At 40.3% G+C, this 18,585-nt stretch overlaps 2 protein-coding genes across 2 annotated transcripts; both read left to right on the top strand.

The window, feature by feature from the left end:
• The first annotated feature begins 8,713 nt into the window (after positions 1-8,713).
• Positions 8,714-15,172, top strand: LOC104729948 (cysteine-rich repeat secretory protein 58-like). The gene is made up of 3 exons (XM_010448988.2): positions 8,714-9,213; positions 14,136-14,440; positions 14,796-15,172. The coding sequence occupies exons 1-3, from the start codon at positions 8,714-8,716 to the stop codon at positions 14,864-14,866; spliced, it is 876 nt and encodes a 291-aa protein (XP_010447290.1). The 3' UTR covers positions 14,867-15,172.
• Positions 15,173-16,204: 1,032 nt separating this feature from the next.
• LOC104729958 (cysteine-rich repeat secretory protein 59) lies at positions 16,205-17,669 on the top strand. The gene is given in 3 exon segments (XM_010448998.2): positions 16,205-16,471; positions 16,474-17,038; positions 17,454-17,669. Coding segments are annotated over 3 exon segments (846 nt in total). The 5' UTR covers positions 16,205-16,255; the 3' UTR covers positions 17,519-17,669.
• Positions 17,670-18,585: the final 916 nt, after the last annotated feature.

Below are 18,585 nucleotides of genomic sequence, written 5' to 3'. Positions count from 1 at the left end.
TATGAATGTGGAGCTGTTTGCCAAAAAAAAAAAAAAAATGCATGTGGAGGTAGGTCTGATTGCTGCAATTAATTTTAAAAATTGTTGCGATTAATTAGAGTAAACCAAAGTTAATAAAGTTATCATAAATTCAAATTTTCTGGAATTCAAACACTACCTTTGGCATAGAGGTATCAAATTCCTAATACCAAAATCGATTTGGAAAAAAATTGTTCATACGCGATTTCACAATTTTAAAATATAACTAATTAAATTTGGTTAATTATGAAGACTTTTTATAGTTTTGGTGAAATTAGAAAGTTTCCGTGAATTGGGCGGAGGCCAAAAGTACGAGTAATTTTAGTTAAACGCCTATACTACAAGAGAATTGCTACAACAGCCCTTAAGAGCATTTCCATCCCCCATTTTGTGAATATGTCTTTTAAAAAAAAAAAAAAAAATTAAAAAGCTGAGGAAAGAGAGAGACACCAAGTTTCCCAGCACATCTACGGAGACACCCTTCTGATCTCTCCCTTATGTGTCACGATATGATTAGTTCAATTTTTTTAAAAAATAACTGATTAAATTAGATAATAAATTTAATTATATTAAAATATTAATAAAATAAATCTAAACTTCCAATTTTAAAGGATGTGGAATAGGAATGCTATGTAATATAGTTTTCCAGTCTCGTCAATCATATATATAATTTCCTGGAGATTTTGAGTGATGAACAACAATATGAACAAAAAAAAAAAGAACAACAATATGACATTTATATATGTCCATAGGTCACACTAAGTTCATATATTATTTTCACACAGAGTTGTTGGTTTCACATCTAATTAAAATGTTCAATCCTTTTTGTAATCCCCACTTAAAATATGTGTATGGCCCTGTTCGTTTACATAGTCGCCGTAACATCCGTTAACCGAAATTCCGGTTTGGGAGTTGCATCAGTCGATGCAGATGTTGCATCGGTCGATGCAAGGTCGAGTTCCTGCGTTTTAACTTAAGTCAAACGCTGCATTTTGGGTAAGGGAAAACCCTTAAGCTCGTGTTTTGTCTCATTAGGCGTGTTTAGCCGCTTTTGAGAGAAACGAAAGAGAAACAGAAGTGTTGTTGGTGTTCTTGGGGATTTCTGGAGATTTGAGGCTGTTCCTGTAGAGATCTGTAGCTAGGATCATTGTAGGAGCTTCCTAGAAGCGTTTTCTTCTTGTGTTTGGGTTCAGATTCGTCTTGGCAAAGGTAAGTGCAGGACCATGGCTTATCTAAGCTAGAGAACTCTTTAATCTGCTTGTTGTGTGATGTTAGACTTGTTAGAACGTTGCAATGGACGTTAGGAAGCTTTCTTGTGGCTTGGGATCGAGTTTTGTGGTTGTAGGAACGGAGATCCCGGGAAAAGACGATGCTCGGCATTGCATCGGTCGATGCATATCTTGCGTCGGTTGATGCAAGTGCGAGGACAACGCGTAAAACTCTAGGGTTTTTGTGTTATGTCGAGCATGCGTCGGTCGATGCAGATTGGGCGTCGGTCGATGCAAGTGTAACTTGCATCGGTCGGTGCAGCTTCTGTGTCGGTCGATGCATCCCCATGTGGTGTTGGTCGATGCATGTTGGCGTCGGTCGATGCAGAGTCCTGGTTTGTCGTTTGTTGTTTGTTGACTGTTGTTTGATGGTTAGAGATGACTCTATTGCTTGTGTGTATAGCCCAGTAGATGGGAGGATTGCCTTACTGAGTGTTTATAAAATACTCATGCATTGCAATATGTGTTTGTGGTGCAGGTAAAGGCAAAGTATGATCGTGGAATCAAGGCAATGAAGAGAAGGATGTTCTAGGGACTCGATTGGATGTTGTCTGGCATTGCTAGGTTGCTAGAGTTGGGTCATTAGAAACATTGCTAGGTTGCTGGTTTCATGTATCCTGATTATTGGTTATTGGGTTATTGTTATATCAGATTATTGGATTATTATTGGATATTGGTATTGTTATTCCGTTGTTGGTTGTGGTTGTGGTTAGGTGGCTAGTGGGTATGGGACCACTAGTTGTAGTTTATTTATTATATTATACTTATTATTTATTGTTATTTTTTTTTAAAAAGGTTGGGTCCTTTCAGTCGCTACGACCACTTTCGGCGACAGAAAAATTAACGTGCCGGTGTTTAACGTGCGAGTATGGGGTCTAGAGTTCCACGAGGAGGTACGTCAGAGGGTCGCAAGCGTATCAGGAGGGACCAGAGGGGGTTAGCCAGTGAGCGTTCCGGGGGTGCTGGGAACCCAGAGGTGGGGTTGCAGCAGGTGTAGCCCAGGGTCGAGATGATTGCTTGGCGGATCTGTTGGCGTGTTGGTGGAGCGGTTACCGAGAGGGGTACCAGTGCAGGCTCCAGTTGTACCGCATGTGGCGGGGTGCAGCCGAGGGCTTCGGATGTTGAGGAGTTTTCATCCTATGTTAAGAGGATGGAGCAGTTGTAGATGACCGGTATGAGATTATTCTCAAGAGGTATCGGGCCTAGAGAGGCGGATAGATGGACGTATGCAGTTGGAGCAGATATTTTCTCTGTTTGGTGGGTAATCCAGTTGGATATTATAAGTTGAGTGGGCAGTGTAACATTGAAATGTTATACTCTGACCACCGGAAGTACTTTTGGTCGGGAGATGTTTATAGTGGTTAAGGATTGTTGCTCCTGAGGGGATGGTGATTCTCCTGAATACCGATAGCTCGAGGGGCTGGGGGCTCCGAGAGTGGCAGAGGGGATTATGTTCCCCTGAGGGGATGAGTAGTTCCCCTGATACCGAGATCTTGAGGATTGTGTTCCAAGAGTGAGACGGTATAACTCGAAGACGCTGGTTTGAGAGTGAATTCGGTAGGGCTCGAAAGGTTGCGACCTAAGGGTGGTGGATTTGGGAGCAAGCAATACCTAGGACGTGAGTATAAACAACCCGATTGAATGTAGACCTCGAGAGATTGACGGTGGTTTAATCTCGGGTTTTAGATGTGTTGACCAATGGGTCAGGGTTTTATGAACCAGAGCGGTTATGAATGTGTGGCTGTTTTGCCAAGATTGTGAGGCCAGTAGTGCTGGAGTCCCGGGAAGGGGAGTTACAGCAGGTCTGAGCCGGGAAAGGCATGCTTGCCAGATTCATAAGTTCACGAGAAGCCTTAATGGCAAGATAATCTAATCGTTGCGACGATGTTGGATTACGTTCATTGGAGATGGACAAGGTTGCAAGATTCAAGGTTTTGGTAAGCTTGCTGAGGGAGACAAGGCAAGAGGTTTGAGTTGGCGGCTTGCAAAGCATTTGACGTGGTGAATCGAAATGTGCGAACGTATGGTACTTGTTTGTTTTATTACGTTCGTATTGATGATTTGCTATGCAGAATTGCTAAGCAAAAAGCTAACTTGTAATAAGCTATCTTGTGGAAGTTTCCCTAAGAAACAAGTTACTAGAGGTTCTTCGATGGACAAGAGATGTTGATATCCGAGTGGTGGTGAGTTGATGTCAGCTTACTTGATTTTTGTTTACTAGAGCTGAAGACGCAACTAGAGGATTTGTTGAGCATGGGACTCTTTTGTCTTATCACTTCATTGTGGGGAGCGTCGGTGTTCGTCAAGAAGAAGGACGAGGTTTGGGTTTATGAGTTTGTGGCGATGTCGTTCGGGTTGACTAACGTGCCAGCAATGTTTATGAGGTTGATGAACAGCGTGTTTCAGGAGTTTCTGGACGTGTCTGTCATCATTTCCATCGACGCTATCCTGGTATTTTCTAAGAGTCCTGAAGAGCATGCAGTGCATTTGAGAGCAGTACTGGAGAAGCTGTGGGAGCAGAAGTTGTTTGCTAAGTTGAGCAAGTGCAATTTTTGGCAGCATGAGATGGGTTTCTGGGTCACATTGTTTCTGCAGAGGGAATTTCTGTAGATCTGGAGAAGATTCAGGCTATCTGAGATTGGCCTAGACCGCAGAATGCCACAGAGATCAGGAGTTTCCTTGGGTTGGCAGGTTACTACAGGAGAGTTGTGCATGGTTTTGTAAGCAAGGCACGTTCGATGAATAAGTTGATAGGGAAGAATGTTCCTTTTGTTTGGTCACAGGAATGAGTGGAGGGTTTTGCAAGCCTGAAGGAGATGTTGACTACTACGCCAGTGTTGGCTTTGCCTGAGCAGGAGATGGAGTTTCTGGCAGGAGAGATCAGTGCGTTGAGATTGTGTGCTGTTTCACAGGAACCGTTGGGTTTGGAAGCAGTTGATAGAGCAGATCTTCTAAGTAGGGTGCGGTTGGCTCAGGAGAAGGATTTAGGGCTGGTGAATGCCTCTAAGGATGTGGATTCAGAGTATCAGGTCTCAGATAATGGAACTATCTTGGTGCACGGTCGGGTTTGTGTGCCCAAGGATGAGGAGTTGAGGCAGGAGATTCTGAGAGAGGCTCATGCGAGCAAGTTTTCTATTCATCCAGGAGCGACTAAGATGTACCGTGACCTCAAGAGGTACTATCACTGGGTCGGGATGAAGAAGGATGTGGCTAGTTGGGTTTCGAGGTGCGATGTGTGTCAGCTAGTGAAGGCTGAGCATAAGGTTCCTGACGGTTTACTGAAGAGTTTACCCATTCCTGAGTGGAAGTGGGATATGATCACCATGGATTTTGTGGTAGGATTGCCAGTGTCACGGACCTTTGATGCTATTTGGGTCATTGTGGACCGGTTGACTAAGTCAGCACATTTTCTGGCCATTTAGAAAACTGATGGAGCAGCGGTCTTCGCTAAGAAGTATGTGAGGGAGATAGTCAGGTTGCATGGGGTGCCAGCGAATATTATGTCTGATAGGGATTCTAAGTTCACTTCGGTGTTCTGGAAGGCATTTCAGGCAGAGATGGGCACTAAGGTGCATATGAGTACAACTTATCATCCCGAGACAGATGGACAGTCAAAGAGGACGATCCAGACGCTGGAGGATTTGCTGAGGATGTGTGTTTTGGATTGGGGTGGCCATTGGGCAGATCACCTGAACCTGGTAGAGTTTACTTACAACAACAGTTATCAGGCGAATATTGGGATGGCTCCTTATGAGGCTTTGTATGGGAGGCCGTGTCGTACACCGTTATGCTGGACTCAGGTGGGGGAGAGGATCATGTTCAGGGCAGATTTTGTTCAGGAGACCTCAGAGAAGATACGGGTTCTCAAGCTGAACATAAAGGAGGCTCAGAATAGACAGAGGAGTTATGCTGATAGGAGGAGGAGAGATCTTGAGTTTCAGGTAGGAGATAGAGTGTACCTCAAGATGGCTATGTTGCGGGGTCCGAACAGGTCATTGAATGAGACTAAGTTGAGTCCGAGGTATATGGGTCCGTTCAGAGTGATTGAGCGAGTTGGACCAGTGGCACATAGACTGGAGTTACCTGAGGTTATGCGTGCGTTCCATAAGGTTTTCCATGTGTCTATGTTGCGGAAATGTCTCCGTATGGATGATAAGTTGTTGGCTAAGATTCCTGAAGATCTTCAGCCTAACATGACTTTGGAGGCGAGACCAGTGAGGGTTCTCGAGAAGAGGATCAAGGAACTTTGGAAGAAGAAGATTCCTTTGATGAGAGTCCTGTGGGACTGTGATGGTGTTGAGGAGCAGACTTGGGAGCTTGAGGCAAAAATGAAGGCAAGGTTTAAGAAGTGGTATGAGAAGCAAGCCACGACTTGAACTTGTCTAGCTTGATCCCATCTGTAATCCGTGGCTGGAGCGGGAATGGAGTATTCCAGCCCATCTCTCTTGTTACTCGGTCGCTTGGGGTGGTTGGTTGTGCGACTCAGTAACAAGATGAGGTGGTGCTCGGGGTACAGAGTTTTCGTGAGGCGGGGTTTTGGAGGAAAGTTTTCTGAAATAGAGGTTTCCAAAAGTGGAAAGTTTTCAAAGATGGAAGTTTTACGGGAGTTAGAATATGTCCATTTTAGCGGTAGAGAGCCTTGGAGGGGCTTGTGTGGCCTTAGTGGCGGACTTTCGAGTCAGTGTGCCCGTGTGTGGCGGTCTTTTAAACATTGTGTGGCCTTTGTGGCGGGCTGTTTAGCCGTGTGTGGCCTTTGTGGCGGGCTGTTTAGCCATTGTGTGGCTTTTGTGGCGGGCTGTTTAGCCAATTGCGTGGCCTTTGTGGTGGGCTATTTAGCCAGAGTGCCTGTTTAGGCGGTCCTTCGGGACAGATGGTCTTTGTGACGGTCCTCCGGAACGAGTGGCCTTGGTGGCGGTCATGTTTAGGACATTTGTTTGGCCTTGGTGGCGGTCCTGTTTAGGACATTTGTTTGGCCTTGGTGGCGGTCCTGTTTAGGACATTTGTTTGGCCTTGGTGGCGGTCCTCTTTAGGACATTTTGTTTGGCCTTGGTGGCGGTCCTCTTTAGGACATTTTGTTTGGCCTTTGTGGCGGCCCTTGTGGCATGTACATGATCCTTGTGTGGTCATGAGGTATTCCAGTGAGGGGATATGTGGTTGGTAGGACATTGAGATGTTTTACGTGCGCCACGGGAAGGAAACCTAGATAGGGATAGGACTCAGACGTGTTCAGAATTGTTTGCTCGCGACTCTTGGAGGACTTAGGTTCTCCTAGTACTGCCATATTCAGAGACTTTGTAGCTTGGGAATATGGTTGGTATATCGACTTCGGATGACGATTCGGAGGCGTGCTGTAGGGTGGCAATCCGAGAGACGAGTTTGGATTTTCCTTATATATTATGGCGTGCGGGCTTAGGCCCGATGAGGAGCCAACATTTGGCATGCAGACTTAGGTCTGATGAGGAGCCAATAAAAACTCAAGGTTTAGGCCTGTGAGTAAAGGAAAGTCCAAAAGTCGAGAGCAAATGCCTGGAGCGTAAGTCTATCGCCTAGAGGTGACCTTCTGTAGATCGGTCGGAGGAGTGTGGGCTGTGGAGACGGTTGCACGGGAGTCCTTGGCTGTTGGTCGTTCGAGATTCGAGGACGAATCTAGATTGGTGGGGGAGAATTGTAACATCCGTGAACCAAAATCCCGGTTTAGGAGTTGCATCCGTCGATGCAAGGTCGAGTTCCTGCGTTTTGACTTAAGTCAAACGCTGCGTTTTGACTTAAGTCAAACGCTGCGTTTTGACTTAAGTCAAACGCTGCGTTTTGGGTAAGGGAAAACCCTTAAGCTCGTGTTTTGTCTCATTAGGCGTGTTTAGCCGCTTTTGAGAGAAACAAAAGAGAAAGAGAAGTGTTCTTGGTGTTCTTGGGGATTTCTGGAGATTTAAGGCTGTTCCTGTAGAGATCTAAAGCTGGGATCGTTGTAGGAGCTTCCTAGAAGCATTTTCTTCTTGTGTTTGGGTTCAGATTTGTCTTGGCAAAGGTAAGTGCAAGACCATGGGTTATCTAAGCTAGAGAACTCTTCAATCTGCTTGTTGTGTGATGTTAGACTTGTTAGATCGTTGCTATGGACGTTAGGAAGCTTTCGTGTGGCTTGGGATCGAGTTTTGTGGTTGTAGGAACAAAGATCCGGCGAGAAGCTTCGGGAACACGATGCTCGGCATTGCATCGGTCGATGCATATCTTGCGTCGGTCGATGCAAGTGCGAGGACGGCCCGTAAAACTCTAGTGTTTTCGTTTTATGTCGAGCATGCGTCAGTCGATGCAGATTGGGTGTCAGTCGATGCAAGTGTAATTTGCATCGGTCGGTGCAGCTTCTGTGTCGGTCGATGCATCCCCATGTGGTGTCGGTCGATGCATGTTGGCGTTGGTGGATGCAGAGTCCTGGTTTGTCGTTTGTTGTTTGTTGACTGTTGTTTGATGGTTAGAGATGACTTTATTACTTGTGTGTATAGCCCAGTAGATGGGAGGATTGCCTTACTGAGTGTTTATAAAATACACATGCATTGCAATATGTGTTTGTGGTGCAGGTAAAGGCAAAGTGTGATCGTTGAATCAAGGCAATGAAGATGTTGATGTTCTAGAGACTCGATTGGATGTTTTCTGGCATTGCTAGGTTGCTAGAGTTGGGTCATTAGAAATATTGCTATGTTGCTGGTTTCATGTTTCCTGATTATTGGTTATTGGGTTATTGTTATATCTGATTATTGGTTATTTTATTATTGGATTATTATTGGATATTGGTATTGTTATTCCGCTGTTGGTAGTGGTTGTGGTTGTGGTGAGGTGGCTAGTGGGTATGGGACCACTAGTTGTAGTTTATTTATTATATTATACTTATTATTTATTATTATTTTTTTTTAAAAGGTTGGGTCCTTTCAGTTGCTGCGACCACTTTTGGCGACAAAAAAATTAATGTGCCGGTGTTTAAAATTTAAAACTCAGACATGAGTCACTGTTTCTGTTAAAAAGAGTCACCTCATATGAAAAAGGAGTCGCAGCGATTATTTTAGCTGTTGCCGTTTTTCTGGCGACACATGAACACACCGGCAACTTCCGTAAAAATAATCGCAGTGACAGTTTTTTCATTTATCACCATCTATTTGGCCATATCAACATTTAAATTTCGATCGCTGGAAGGAGTCGCAGCGACACCATAACGAACATGGCCATACTTTCAGTCTCTCCCATTAGTCAACTCTTTTTGGGAGAATCCAAAAATTAAACAAAGAACAAAAAAAGAAACAGCAACAAAGGCCAATCTGGAAAAATAAAGAACAAAGACCAATGAACTTGTTAAATTAAAGACCTTCGCTATCTCTCATCTCTCTTTATATATAATCTTTTCTTCTTCTACTTTATCTCAAAACCTCTAAAAGTAAAACATGGAGACAACTAAGAAACTCTCTGTCCTCTTCTGCTTCTCTTCTCTCTTCTGTCTCTTATTCACCACTAAACAAGCTATCTCCGAATCCGCCCACATGGCGACTGTCTGCACCAAATCATCCGGAAACACCACTCGCAACACAACTTACAACACAAATCTCAAAACTCTTCTCTCCACTCTTAGCAACCAATCATCATTCGCTAACTACTACAATCTCACGACCGGTCTAGCTTCAGACACAGTCCATGGAATGTTCTTGTGCACAGGAGACGTCAACAGAACAACCTGCAACGCTTGCGTCGAGAAAGCAACAATCGAGATTTCCAAAAACTGTACTAACCATCGAGAAGCAATTATTTACTCTGTAGATTGTTTGGTTCGATACTCAGATAAGTTCTTTCTCTCGACCCTAGAGACAAAGCCTAGTTATTGGTGGTCGTCTGGCGATTTAATACCCAAATCATTTGGTAATTTTGGGCAGAGATTGTCTGACAGAATGTGTTGTAGATATTGTTGCTCTATATTTCTTATATACGTTAATTAGAGTTTAGTCAATATTTGTTTGTCCTATTTTGGTCTTTTCCTCTATAACACTTTAGGTTATATCTCTATCTTTGTATAACTAAGGCTTTTACGCCACATTAATACGAGAACAAGATAAAGCTAATCTCCTTCTTGTCTGAAACTTATCATGGTATCAGAGCATAATCTTAGGTTTTCAATTTGATTAACGGTATACAAGCGAACTTCACTGGAAGCTATGGCAGATGCACAAGCGAATACAACACCACCACCGGCTGCAGCTCCGACGAACCATATTGTGACTGAGGTACGACGGACGATCTCGTCGTACGATCTGACGGCAGCAGATAACTCGGGAGCTGTGATCTCTCACCCAATTCTGAAGACTCATAACTATGAGGAGTGGGCATGTGGTTTTAAAACTGCGCTGCGCTCTAGGAAGAAGTTTGGTTTCCTTGATGGAACCATTCCTCAACCACCGGATGATTCACCAGATCTAGAAGACTGGCTGACGATTAATGCTTTATTGGTCTCGTGGATGAAGATGACCATTGATTCAGAGTTGCTGACAAATATCTCCCACCGTGATGTGGCGAGAGACTTGTGGGAACAGATTCGTAAGCGTTTCTCTGTCTCTAATGGACCGAAGAATCAAAAGATGAAGGCGGATCTTGCTACTTGCAAACAAGAGGGCATGACAGTGGAAGGATATTATGGAAAACTCAACAAGATTTGGGATAATATCAACAGTTATCGTCCTCTTCGCATATGTAAATGTGGAAAATGTGTCTGCAATCTTGGAACAGAACAAGAAAAGGATCGAGAGGATGATATGGTTCATCAGTTTCTCTATGGGTTGAATGAAACTAAGTTTCACACCATTCGCTCAAGCTTGACATCACGTGTGCCTCTTCCAGGGCTGGAGGAAGTTTATAACATAGTGAGACAAGAAGAAGATATGCTGAACAATAGAGTGATGAAAGAAGAAAGACATGAAGTTACTGCTTTTGCTACTCAATCTCGACCACGATCTGAGGTAAGCACAGAGAAGTATCAGAAGGGAAAACTTTGTAAGCATTGTAATCGTGGAGGTCATTCACCAGAGAATTGTTTTGTTCTAATTGGCTATCCGGAGTGGTGGGGTGATCGACCAAGAGGTCAATCAAATTCTACTGGTTCATTAGGTAGAGGAAGAGGAAGGTTTGGGTCTAGTTTCAATGGAGGACAAACTCGGCCAACTTACGCGAATGCTGTTACAATTGGAACCTCTTCGTCTTCAGAACATGTGAACCGTGTAATCACAGATCAAGACCGAGATGCAGTTAGTGGACTCACAGATGAGCAATGGCGTGGAGTTGTTCAGCTTCTTAATGCTGGAAGACGCGATAACAAGTCCAATGCACATGAAACTCTAACAGGTGCGTGTTCTTCATTCTCCTCTTGGATACTCGATAGCGGCGCATCACACCATATGACTGGAAAACTTGATTTGTTGAGTGATATGCGTACTATACCTCCAGTCTTGATTGTGTTAGCTGATGGACATAAGCGAGTAGCTGTCAGTGAAGGAACAGTTAGGCTTGGTTCACATCTGATTCTAAAATCAGTTTTCTATGTCAAGGAGTTAGCATCAGATTTGATCTCTGTTGGGCAAATGATGGATGAGAATCATTGTGTTGTTCAACTTGCTGATCACTTTCTTGTGATACAGGACCGCACTACGAGGATGGTGACTGGAGTTGGTAAAAGAGAGGATGGAAGTTTTTGTTTCCGCAGTATGGAGTGTGTAGCTGTGGTAAAGACGAGTGTGAAGGGCTCTCTGGCATAGGCGGTTGGGACACGCATCGAGCAAGATAATTAGCTTGCTTCCTAGAGATATTTTGTCAAGTAGTGAAGAGATTTCAGATAATGTATGTGATACATGTATGCGAGCTAAGCAAACTCGTGAAACGTTTCCTCTCAGCGGTAATAGAAGTTTGGATAACTTTAATCTTATTCACTGTGACGTTTGGGGATCATACAGAACACCTTCTCATTCTGGTGCTCGATATTTCTTGACTATTGTCGATGATTACTCACGTGGTGTGTGGGTATATCTCATGACGGAAAAAAGTGAAACACAGAAACACTTGCAAGGTTTTATTGCCTTGGTTGAAAGACAATTTAACACTCAGGTCAAAGCAGTGAGGAGTGATAACGGGACTAAGTTTCTGTGTATGCGGGATTATTTTTTACAACATGGCATTCATCATGAAACTTCCTGTGTTGGAACTCCGCATCAAAATGGAAGGGTTGAAAGGAAGCATCGACATATCTTGAATGTTGCAAGAGCTTTGCGGTTTCAATCTCAGTTGCCAATTCAGTTTTGGGGAGAGTGCATTCTATCAGCGGCTTATCTGATCAATCGGACACCATCCATGCTTCTTCAAGGAAAATCTCCGTATGAGATGTTGTATAAGACGATTCCACATTATGCCCATTTGCGTGTGTTTGGTTCATTGTGCTATGCACATAACCAAAACCATAAAGGTGATAAGTTTGCCTCAAGATCAAAGCGATGTGTATTCGTTGGATATCCCCACGGACAGAAAGGTTGGAGGCTATTCGATTTAGAGGACGAAAAATTTTTGGTTTCTCGGGATGTACTTTTCCAGCAAAACAGAGTTTCCCTATGCAACAGAACTGTGTCATGACGATGAAGATCGTGGGTTAAATTGTGAGAATCATCCTCCTCAGATGTCAAGTGTGTTGGACCTGCTTGAAGATAATGGGCTGAATGTTGTTAGACAAATAGGCCCAACAACAACTCCTCCCGATAATTTAGCTCACGATAATGAAGTATTGCCTGCTCCTCGTCTTGCATCCTCTTCGCCTGAAACTACATCGGAAGAACTGCCAATAGAGATATCTCCATCAGAGACTGTGGTGCAGTCACCTTCTGGGTCTCCGGCAACAATCACGGAGACGACACCACTTGGGCGAGGTCATCGAAAGAAACAACAATCGGTAACATTAAAACACTTTGTTACCAATACGGTGAATGTCAAATCCGATTCCAAAGATGGATCTTCATCATCTCTCTACCCACTTGAGAATTATGTGGATTGTCATCGTTTCTCCACATCTCACAAGGCCTTTCTAGCAGCTGTTACTGCTGGAATGGAACCAACGACATATAATCGGGCTGTGATTGATAAAGTTTGGCGAGATGCTATGGCGGCTGAAATTGAATCTCTGCGAGTTAATCAAACTTTTTCGATTGTGAATTTGCCACCAGGGAAGAGAGCCATTGGAAACAAATGGGTCTACAAGATTAAATATCGATATGATGGGGAGATAGAGAGATACAAGGCTAGGTTAGTAGCTTTGGGTAATCGTCAACAAGAAGGCGTAGACTATGATGAGACTTTGCACCGGTTGCAAAAATGAGTACAGTGCGCTTGTTTCTTGGTGTTGCGGCTGCTCGTGATTGGCATGTACATCAAATGGATGTACATAATGCCTTCTTACACGGTGATTTGACGGAGGAGGTTTACATGAAATTACCTCACGGTTTTCATTGTGATGATCCGACTAAGGTATGTCGGCTTCATAAATCTCTTTACGGTTTAAAACAGGCTTCGCGGTGTTGGTTCTCAAAGTTCTCCACAGCTTTAAAACAATATGGCTTTACACAATCATTGTCAGATTATTCTCTTTTCAGCTATAGCAACAATGGGACATATGTTCATGTTCTCATGTATGTTGATGACTTGATTATCTCCGGTAATTGCTCCGTCGCCATTGATCGATTCAAGGCTTACTTGGAGTCATTCTTCCATATGAAAGATCTGGGTTGTTTAAAATATTTTCTGGGGATTGAAGTGGTAAGAAATGATCAAGGTTTCTATTTATCACAAAGGAAGTATGTTCTTGATATTATTTCAGAGATGGGACTTCTTGGCACTAAGCCGTCTCCTTTTCCCATGGAACAAAATCACAGGCTGCCTTTGTCCAAGTCCCCTTTGCTTACCAATCCTGAGAGGTATCGTCGCTTAGTTGGCAGATTAATCTACTTGGCTGTCACAAGACCTGAATTGTCATACTCTGTTCATACATTAGCACAGTTCATGCAATGTCCACGTCAAGATCATTGGGATGCTGCGGTAAGAGTGGTTCAATTCTTAAAATCTAATCCGGGTCAAGGCATTCTGCTTTCCAACACCTCCGATTTGCAGCTTAATGGTTGGTGTGATAGTGACTACGCTACATGTCCTCTAACTCGGCGCTCTCTTACGGGTTATTTTGTTCAGCTCGGTGATACACCAATCTCATGGAAAACAAAGAAACAACCTACTGTCAGTCGCTCCTCAGCCGAAGCTGAATATCGAGCCATGGCGGTTCTTACTCAAGAACTCATTTGGCTTAAACGGGTTCTGTTTGATTTAGGTGTCTCTCATACTCAGCCAATGCGCATCTTCTCGGACAGTAAGTCTGCCATTGCTCTCAGTGTTAATCCGGTTCAACACGAGCGGACCAAACACATAGAAGTCGATTGTCACTATATTCGTGATGCCATTCTTGTTGGTATTATTGTCACCACCCATGTTCCTTCTCAACAACAACTTGCAGACATTCTTACTAAGGCATTGGGACAAAAGGAACTTCTATTTTTTCTTGGCAAGTTGGGCATTCTCGATGTACATGCTCCCACTTGAGGGAGGCTGTTGAAGATATTGTTGCTCTATATTTCTTATATACGTCAATTAGAGTTTAGTCAATATTTGTTTGTCCTATTTTGGTCTTTTCCTCTATAACACTTTAGGTTATATCTCTATCTTTGTATAACTAAAGCTTTTACGCCACATTAATACGAGAACAAGATAAAGCTAATCTCCTTCTTGTCTGAAACTTATCAGAATGGGAGAAGTTACCGTTAGATCATCTTTGATGTCTTCATCGTTTACGCCATATTATCTAATGGATACAACTAGGGTCGATGAACAGTATGATCTTGAGTCTATTGTTCAGTGTAGTCCTCATTTGGATCCAAAAAACTGCACCACATGTCTGAAACTTGCGTTCCAAAAACTAACTCAGTGCTGTGGTGATAAGCTTTGGGCTTTCATCTTCACTCCCAAATGTATGGTGAGTTTTGATACCTACACTTCATCATTGCCGCCGCTTCCACCGCCAAATCGCAGCGGTTCCTTATCGATTAGAGGTTAGCATATACATATCTCTATGAAATAATGATCTACTTTTGTTTATATAGATCATAGTCTATGATCTATGATTCATAGATGATACGTTCACCTCTTTGACATGTTATGTATACTAAAAAAAGAAATATACTAGTAGAATATAAATTGTACTACATTTTAGAAAAAAATTGATTATATAGAACTTATGTTTCAATATATCAGATTTGTTTTTCAAAATAATTTAGAAGTAAAATGTGTTTAAGAAAATAAAGAATATAATAGCCGCAACATTAATTATCAGATTTTTTTTTTCAAATTAAATTATGGTCAATGTTGTAATGTTTGGATTACTTCTTCTTCTTTTTTTTTTTACAGAAAATAAGAAAATACTTGGGGGAATGGTTCTTGCTGTGGCCGTTTCGGTGTTTGCACTTATGGGTTTATGATCAGATTTACGATTACTATATTAAGAAAAAGGTTTGGTTTGAGTTTCGAGTTGGATTTTTTTAAGCGCAATACAAAAATTATTATCATTATTATTATTATTATTATTATTTTTTTTTTGCCAACAGCTATAAAAGAGACTCTCAAGAGAGTCTATACAAAAATTATTGTTTCCGTTAATTTTGCTTCATTCTTAATTATGTATTTTAATTTGTCCTCTTTTAATTGGTTATACTTCCGGTTGTTGTAAGGTCAAGGATTGTCCCTTTTTTATAATAGATTTTGTGTTTCTTTTCTTTTCCCCGTCATTTGATTTTGATGTATATGCATGTGTTAAAAAACCATTGTAAAATGTTGAACAATTAGGAATTTAGGAACAACCGAACAAGTTGGTTTTATAGAAAAATGACTCCATCACTTCTTTTTTTCTTCTGTTAATAACTAAGGGTGATCAAGATTCCACCACATTGCATGCATAAACAAGAATTCAAGCTATAATTGGAGTTTTATCAAGTTGATAATAGGTAAGTATGAAAATATCATCAGTTTAAATTCGAATACACATAAGAAAACTAACATATTAGATCTCATGCTGACGAGTAAAGCTTTCCGGAGAAAAGTGTCATGTAAATTCACTTTGTGAAAATAATCACATAATTTACGTATAAATATTTATTTTATTTTCGCCATATTTGACGTAAAATTATCGTCAAATTATGCTAATGTCATGTTTTGGCTATATTATTTCATTACCACTTAGACCCATTCTTTAAATTATATATCAAATTAGAGGTGGAATTGTGGAAAGGTAGTATATGAACTAATTACATTATATATTGGTTTTAAGGTGATATCATACATTAATTTGTACCCTTAACTAATCCCCACTTGAAATATATAATCATCGCCCATTAGTCAACTCTTTTTGGGAGTTTTCAAGAAGAAAAACAAAGCTATAAGAAAATATATATCTTAGACAAATACCCAAAAAACAAGCAAAAAAAAAAAAAAATTAACAAAGACCGATAAACTAACTTTCTAAATCAACCACCTTATCTCTCTATTTATGATTCCTTGTCTCATAAACCATACAAGAAATTTAAACATGTAATTATGTAAACCTCAATGAAACTCTCTCTGCCCTGTTCTGCTTCTCTTCACATTAATTGAATAATTTGTCACTTTAATTACCATCCGAAATATATAGTTATCCATTAGTCAACTCTTTTTGGGAGAATCCAAAGTAAATAACAAAGACCAAACACACAAAACACTAAACAAAGACAAATCTGAAAAGATAATAAAGACCAGTGAACTTGTTAAATCAACGACCTTCTTCATTTCTTTTATCTCATAACCTCTGGAACAAACAAAAAAAAACTAAACAAAACATGGAAATTACAACAAAGAAACTCTCTGTTCTCTTCTGTCTCTTCTTCACCATTAACCAGACCCTGTCCGAATCCGACCACATGGACACTTTTTGCATCAAAACATCCAGAAACACCACTCACAACACAACTTACAACACAAATCTCAACACCATGCTCTCTACTTTTCGCAACCAATCATCCATCGTTAACTATTACAACCTCACAACTGGTCTAGCTTAGCTTCAGACACAGTCTATGGAATGTTCTTATGCACAGGAGACGTCAACATAACAACCTGCCACAACTGCGTCAAGAACGCAACAATCGAGATTGCTAAAAACTGTACTAACCATCGGGAAGCAATCATTTACTACATCGATTGTATGGTTCGTTACTCAGATAAGTTCTTTCTAACGACGACTTTAGAGACACAGCCTAACAGCATCTGGAGCTCTGATGATATAATACCGAAATCACTAGGTCCGTTCAAAAAGAGATTGTATAAGAAGATGGGAGAGGTTATCGTAAGATCGTCTATGTTGTCATCAGCTCTCACGCCGTATTATTACATGGACGAGACTCGATTTGATGGCTCGTATGATCTTGGCTCTCTTGTTCAGTGTAGTCCACATTTGAATCCTGAAAAGTGTACCATATGTCTGGAATATGCGTTGCAAGAAATTACCGACTGTTGCAGTGACAAGTTTTCAGCTATCATCTTCACTCCTAACTGTTTTCTGAATTATTATGTCACAACTCCACCGTTGCCGCCGCTTCCATCAACTTCTTTCTCCATCAGAGGTGAGCAAATATACTTCCTTCCCTATACATTATATTATTAGTAATTTAGTATGGCCATGTTCGTTTCATAATTAATCGCAAACGACTGTGATTGAGATTACGACTAGGATGTTATTTGTTTAGCAATCGCATGACTGGTAGCTGCGACTAATCGCTACTGTGATAAAAAAATTCAGTTGTAATCGTAGCGTTTAGTAGCAGGATCCTGCAACTGTCAAACGAACAACTTTGAGTCGCACAAACGAATAGTACATATATATATATATATATATATATATATATATATATATATATATATATTATTTTAGGGTCGCATTTTTTGCTTTGCGTTTGAGGATTGCGAATAACAATAACAAGATTATAATCTATAAGTGCAAACATTAATTATATTGTAATGTTTGTATTTCTTTTTCAGGAAATAATGAAATATTGTGGGGAATGACTCTGGCAGCTTCTGTGTTTGCATTGAAGGGTCTATAATAAGAGACTGCGTGTTGAAGGGGCAAAAAATAAAGTTTGTTATAGTGTTTCCTGTTTGATTGTTTGTACGCATGTCCCTGTTAATGTGGTTGTCGAATCATTTTTGGAAGATTGTATTTCGTTTAAAGTTGCTATAGTCTCGATTTCGTTATAGTGAGTATTGTAGTTCATATAATTAACTCACTTTTATAACCTATTAAACAACATCTGCGTTACTACGCGGATAAAAATTTTAAAAAATTATTGAGAATATTTTAATAATATATACATGTTTTTAGATTTTATCTAGTAACATTTTAATATTGAATATGAACCTCTCATATTTAATTTTAATACTCTCTAAGTTTCATTATATAAAAATTTTAAGGCTTTTTTGCTCTATTTTATAATATTTTCTCGAATTTCTATGTATAATTTGTATTAATATAACAATTTATGACGATTTAAACTATGCAGTATATTTTTCTATTGGTTGAAGTTTTATAAATGACATAATAATTATTGTTTATTAAACTTTGTGCTTTTACCCAAAATCTTATAAAACAGGGAGTACCATTTAAATATCAATACTATCATAATAAACCATATTTTAAGTTTAATTACACATTTCATCTTAATGCATAGAACTAAATATTTTATATCAAACACAATCAATACATCGTATCAAATCTATATCTTAGTAAGAATTGAAAAGACAAATAAAAATCAAAACTATACTAATACACATCATGTATTGAAATTTTTTCTTTTTAAGTTCATTATTCTTTCAAGATTTTGTGTACTTACTAATAATAAAAAAATTATATTACAACGATAAATACAATTTGTATCCGACTAAAATTATGTTAAATAACTTATGATATATTTTTTTAACTTTGTTATTCATTATTTATTGATTAATATACATGGTTAATAAATTAAGTTTTTCCTTACACATGTCAAATTTTATTGAGAACACACGTAAAATATAATAAGCATACAATGGAAAATATATTGATTTTGTTAGTTTTCCTTTTTGATTTAGAAAAATAATTTTTTTTTTAAATATAAACATGTAAAATTCTGTA

Source organism: Camelina sativa, chromosome 12 (genome assembly GCF_030686135.1).
Source record: "Camelina sativa cultivar CO46 ecotype springtype chromosome 12, ASM3068613v1".
Lineage (NCBI taxonomy): Eukaryota > Viridiplantae > Streptophyta > Magnoliopsida > Brassicales > Brassicaceae > Camelina > Camelina sativa.
This window is presented reverse-complemented; position numbering and strand designations above follow the sequence as displayed.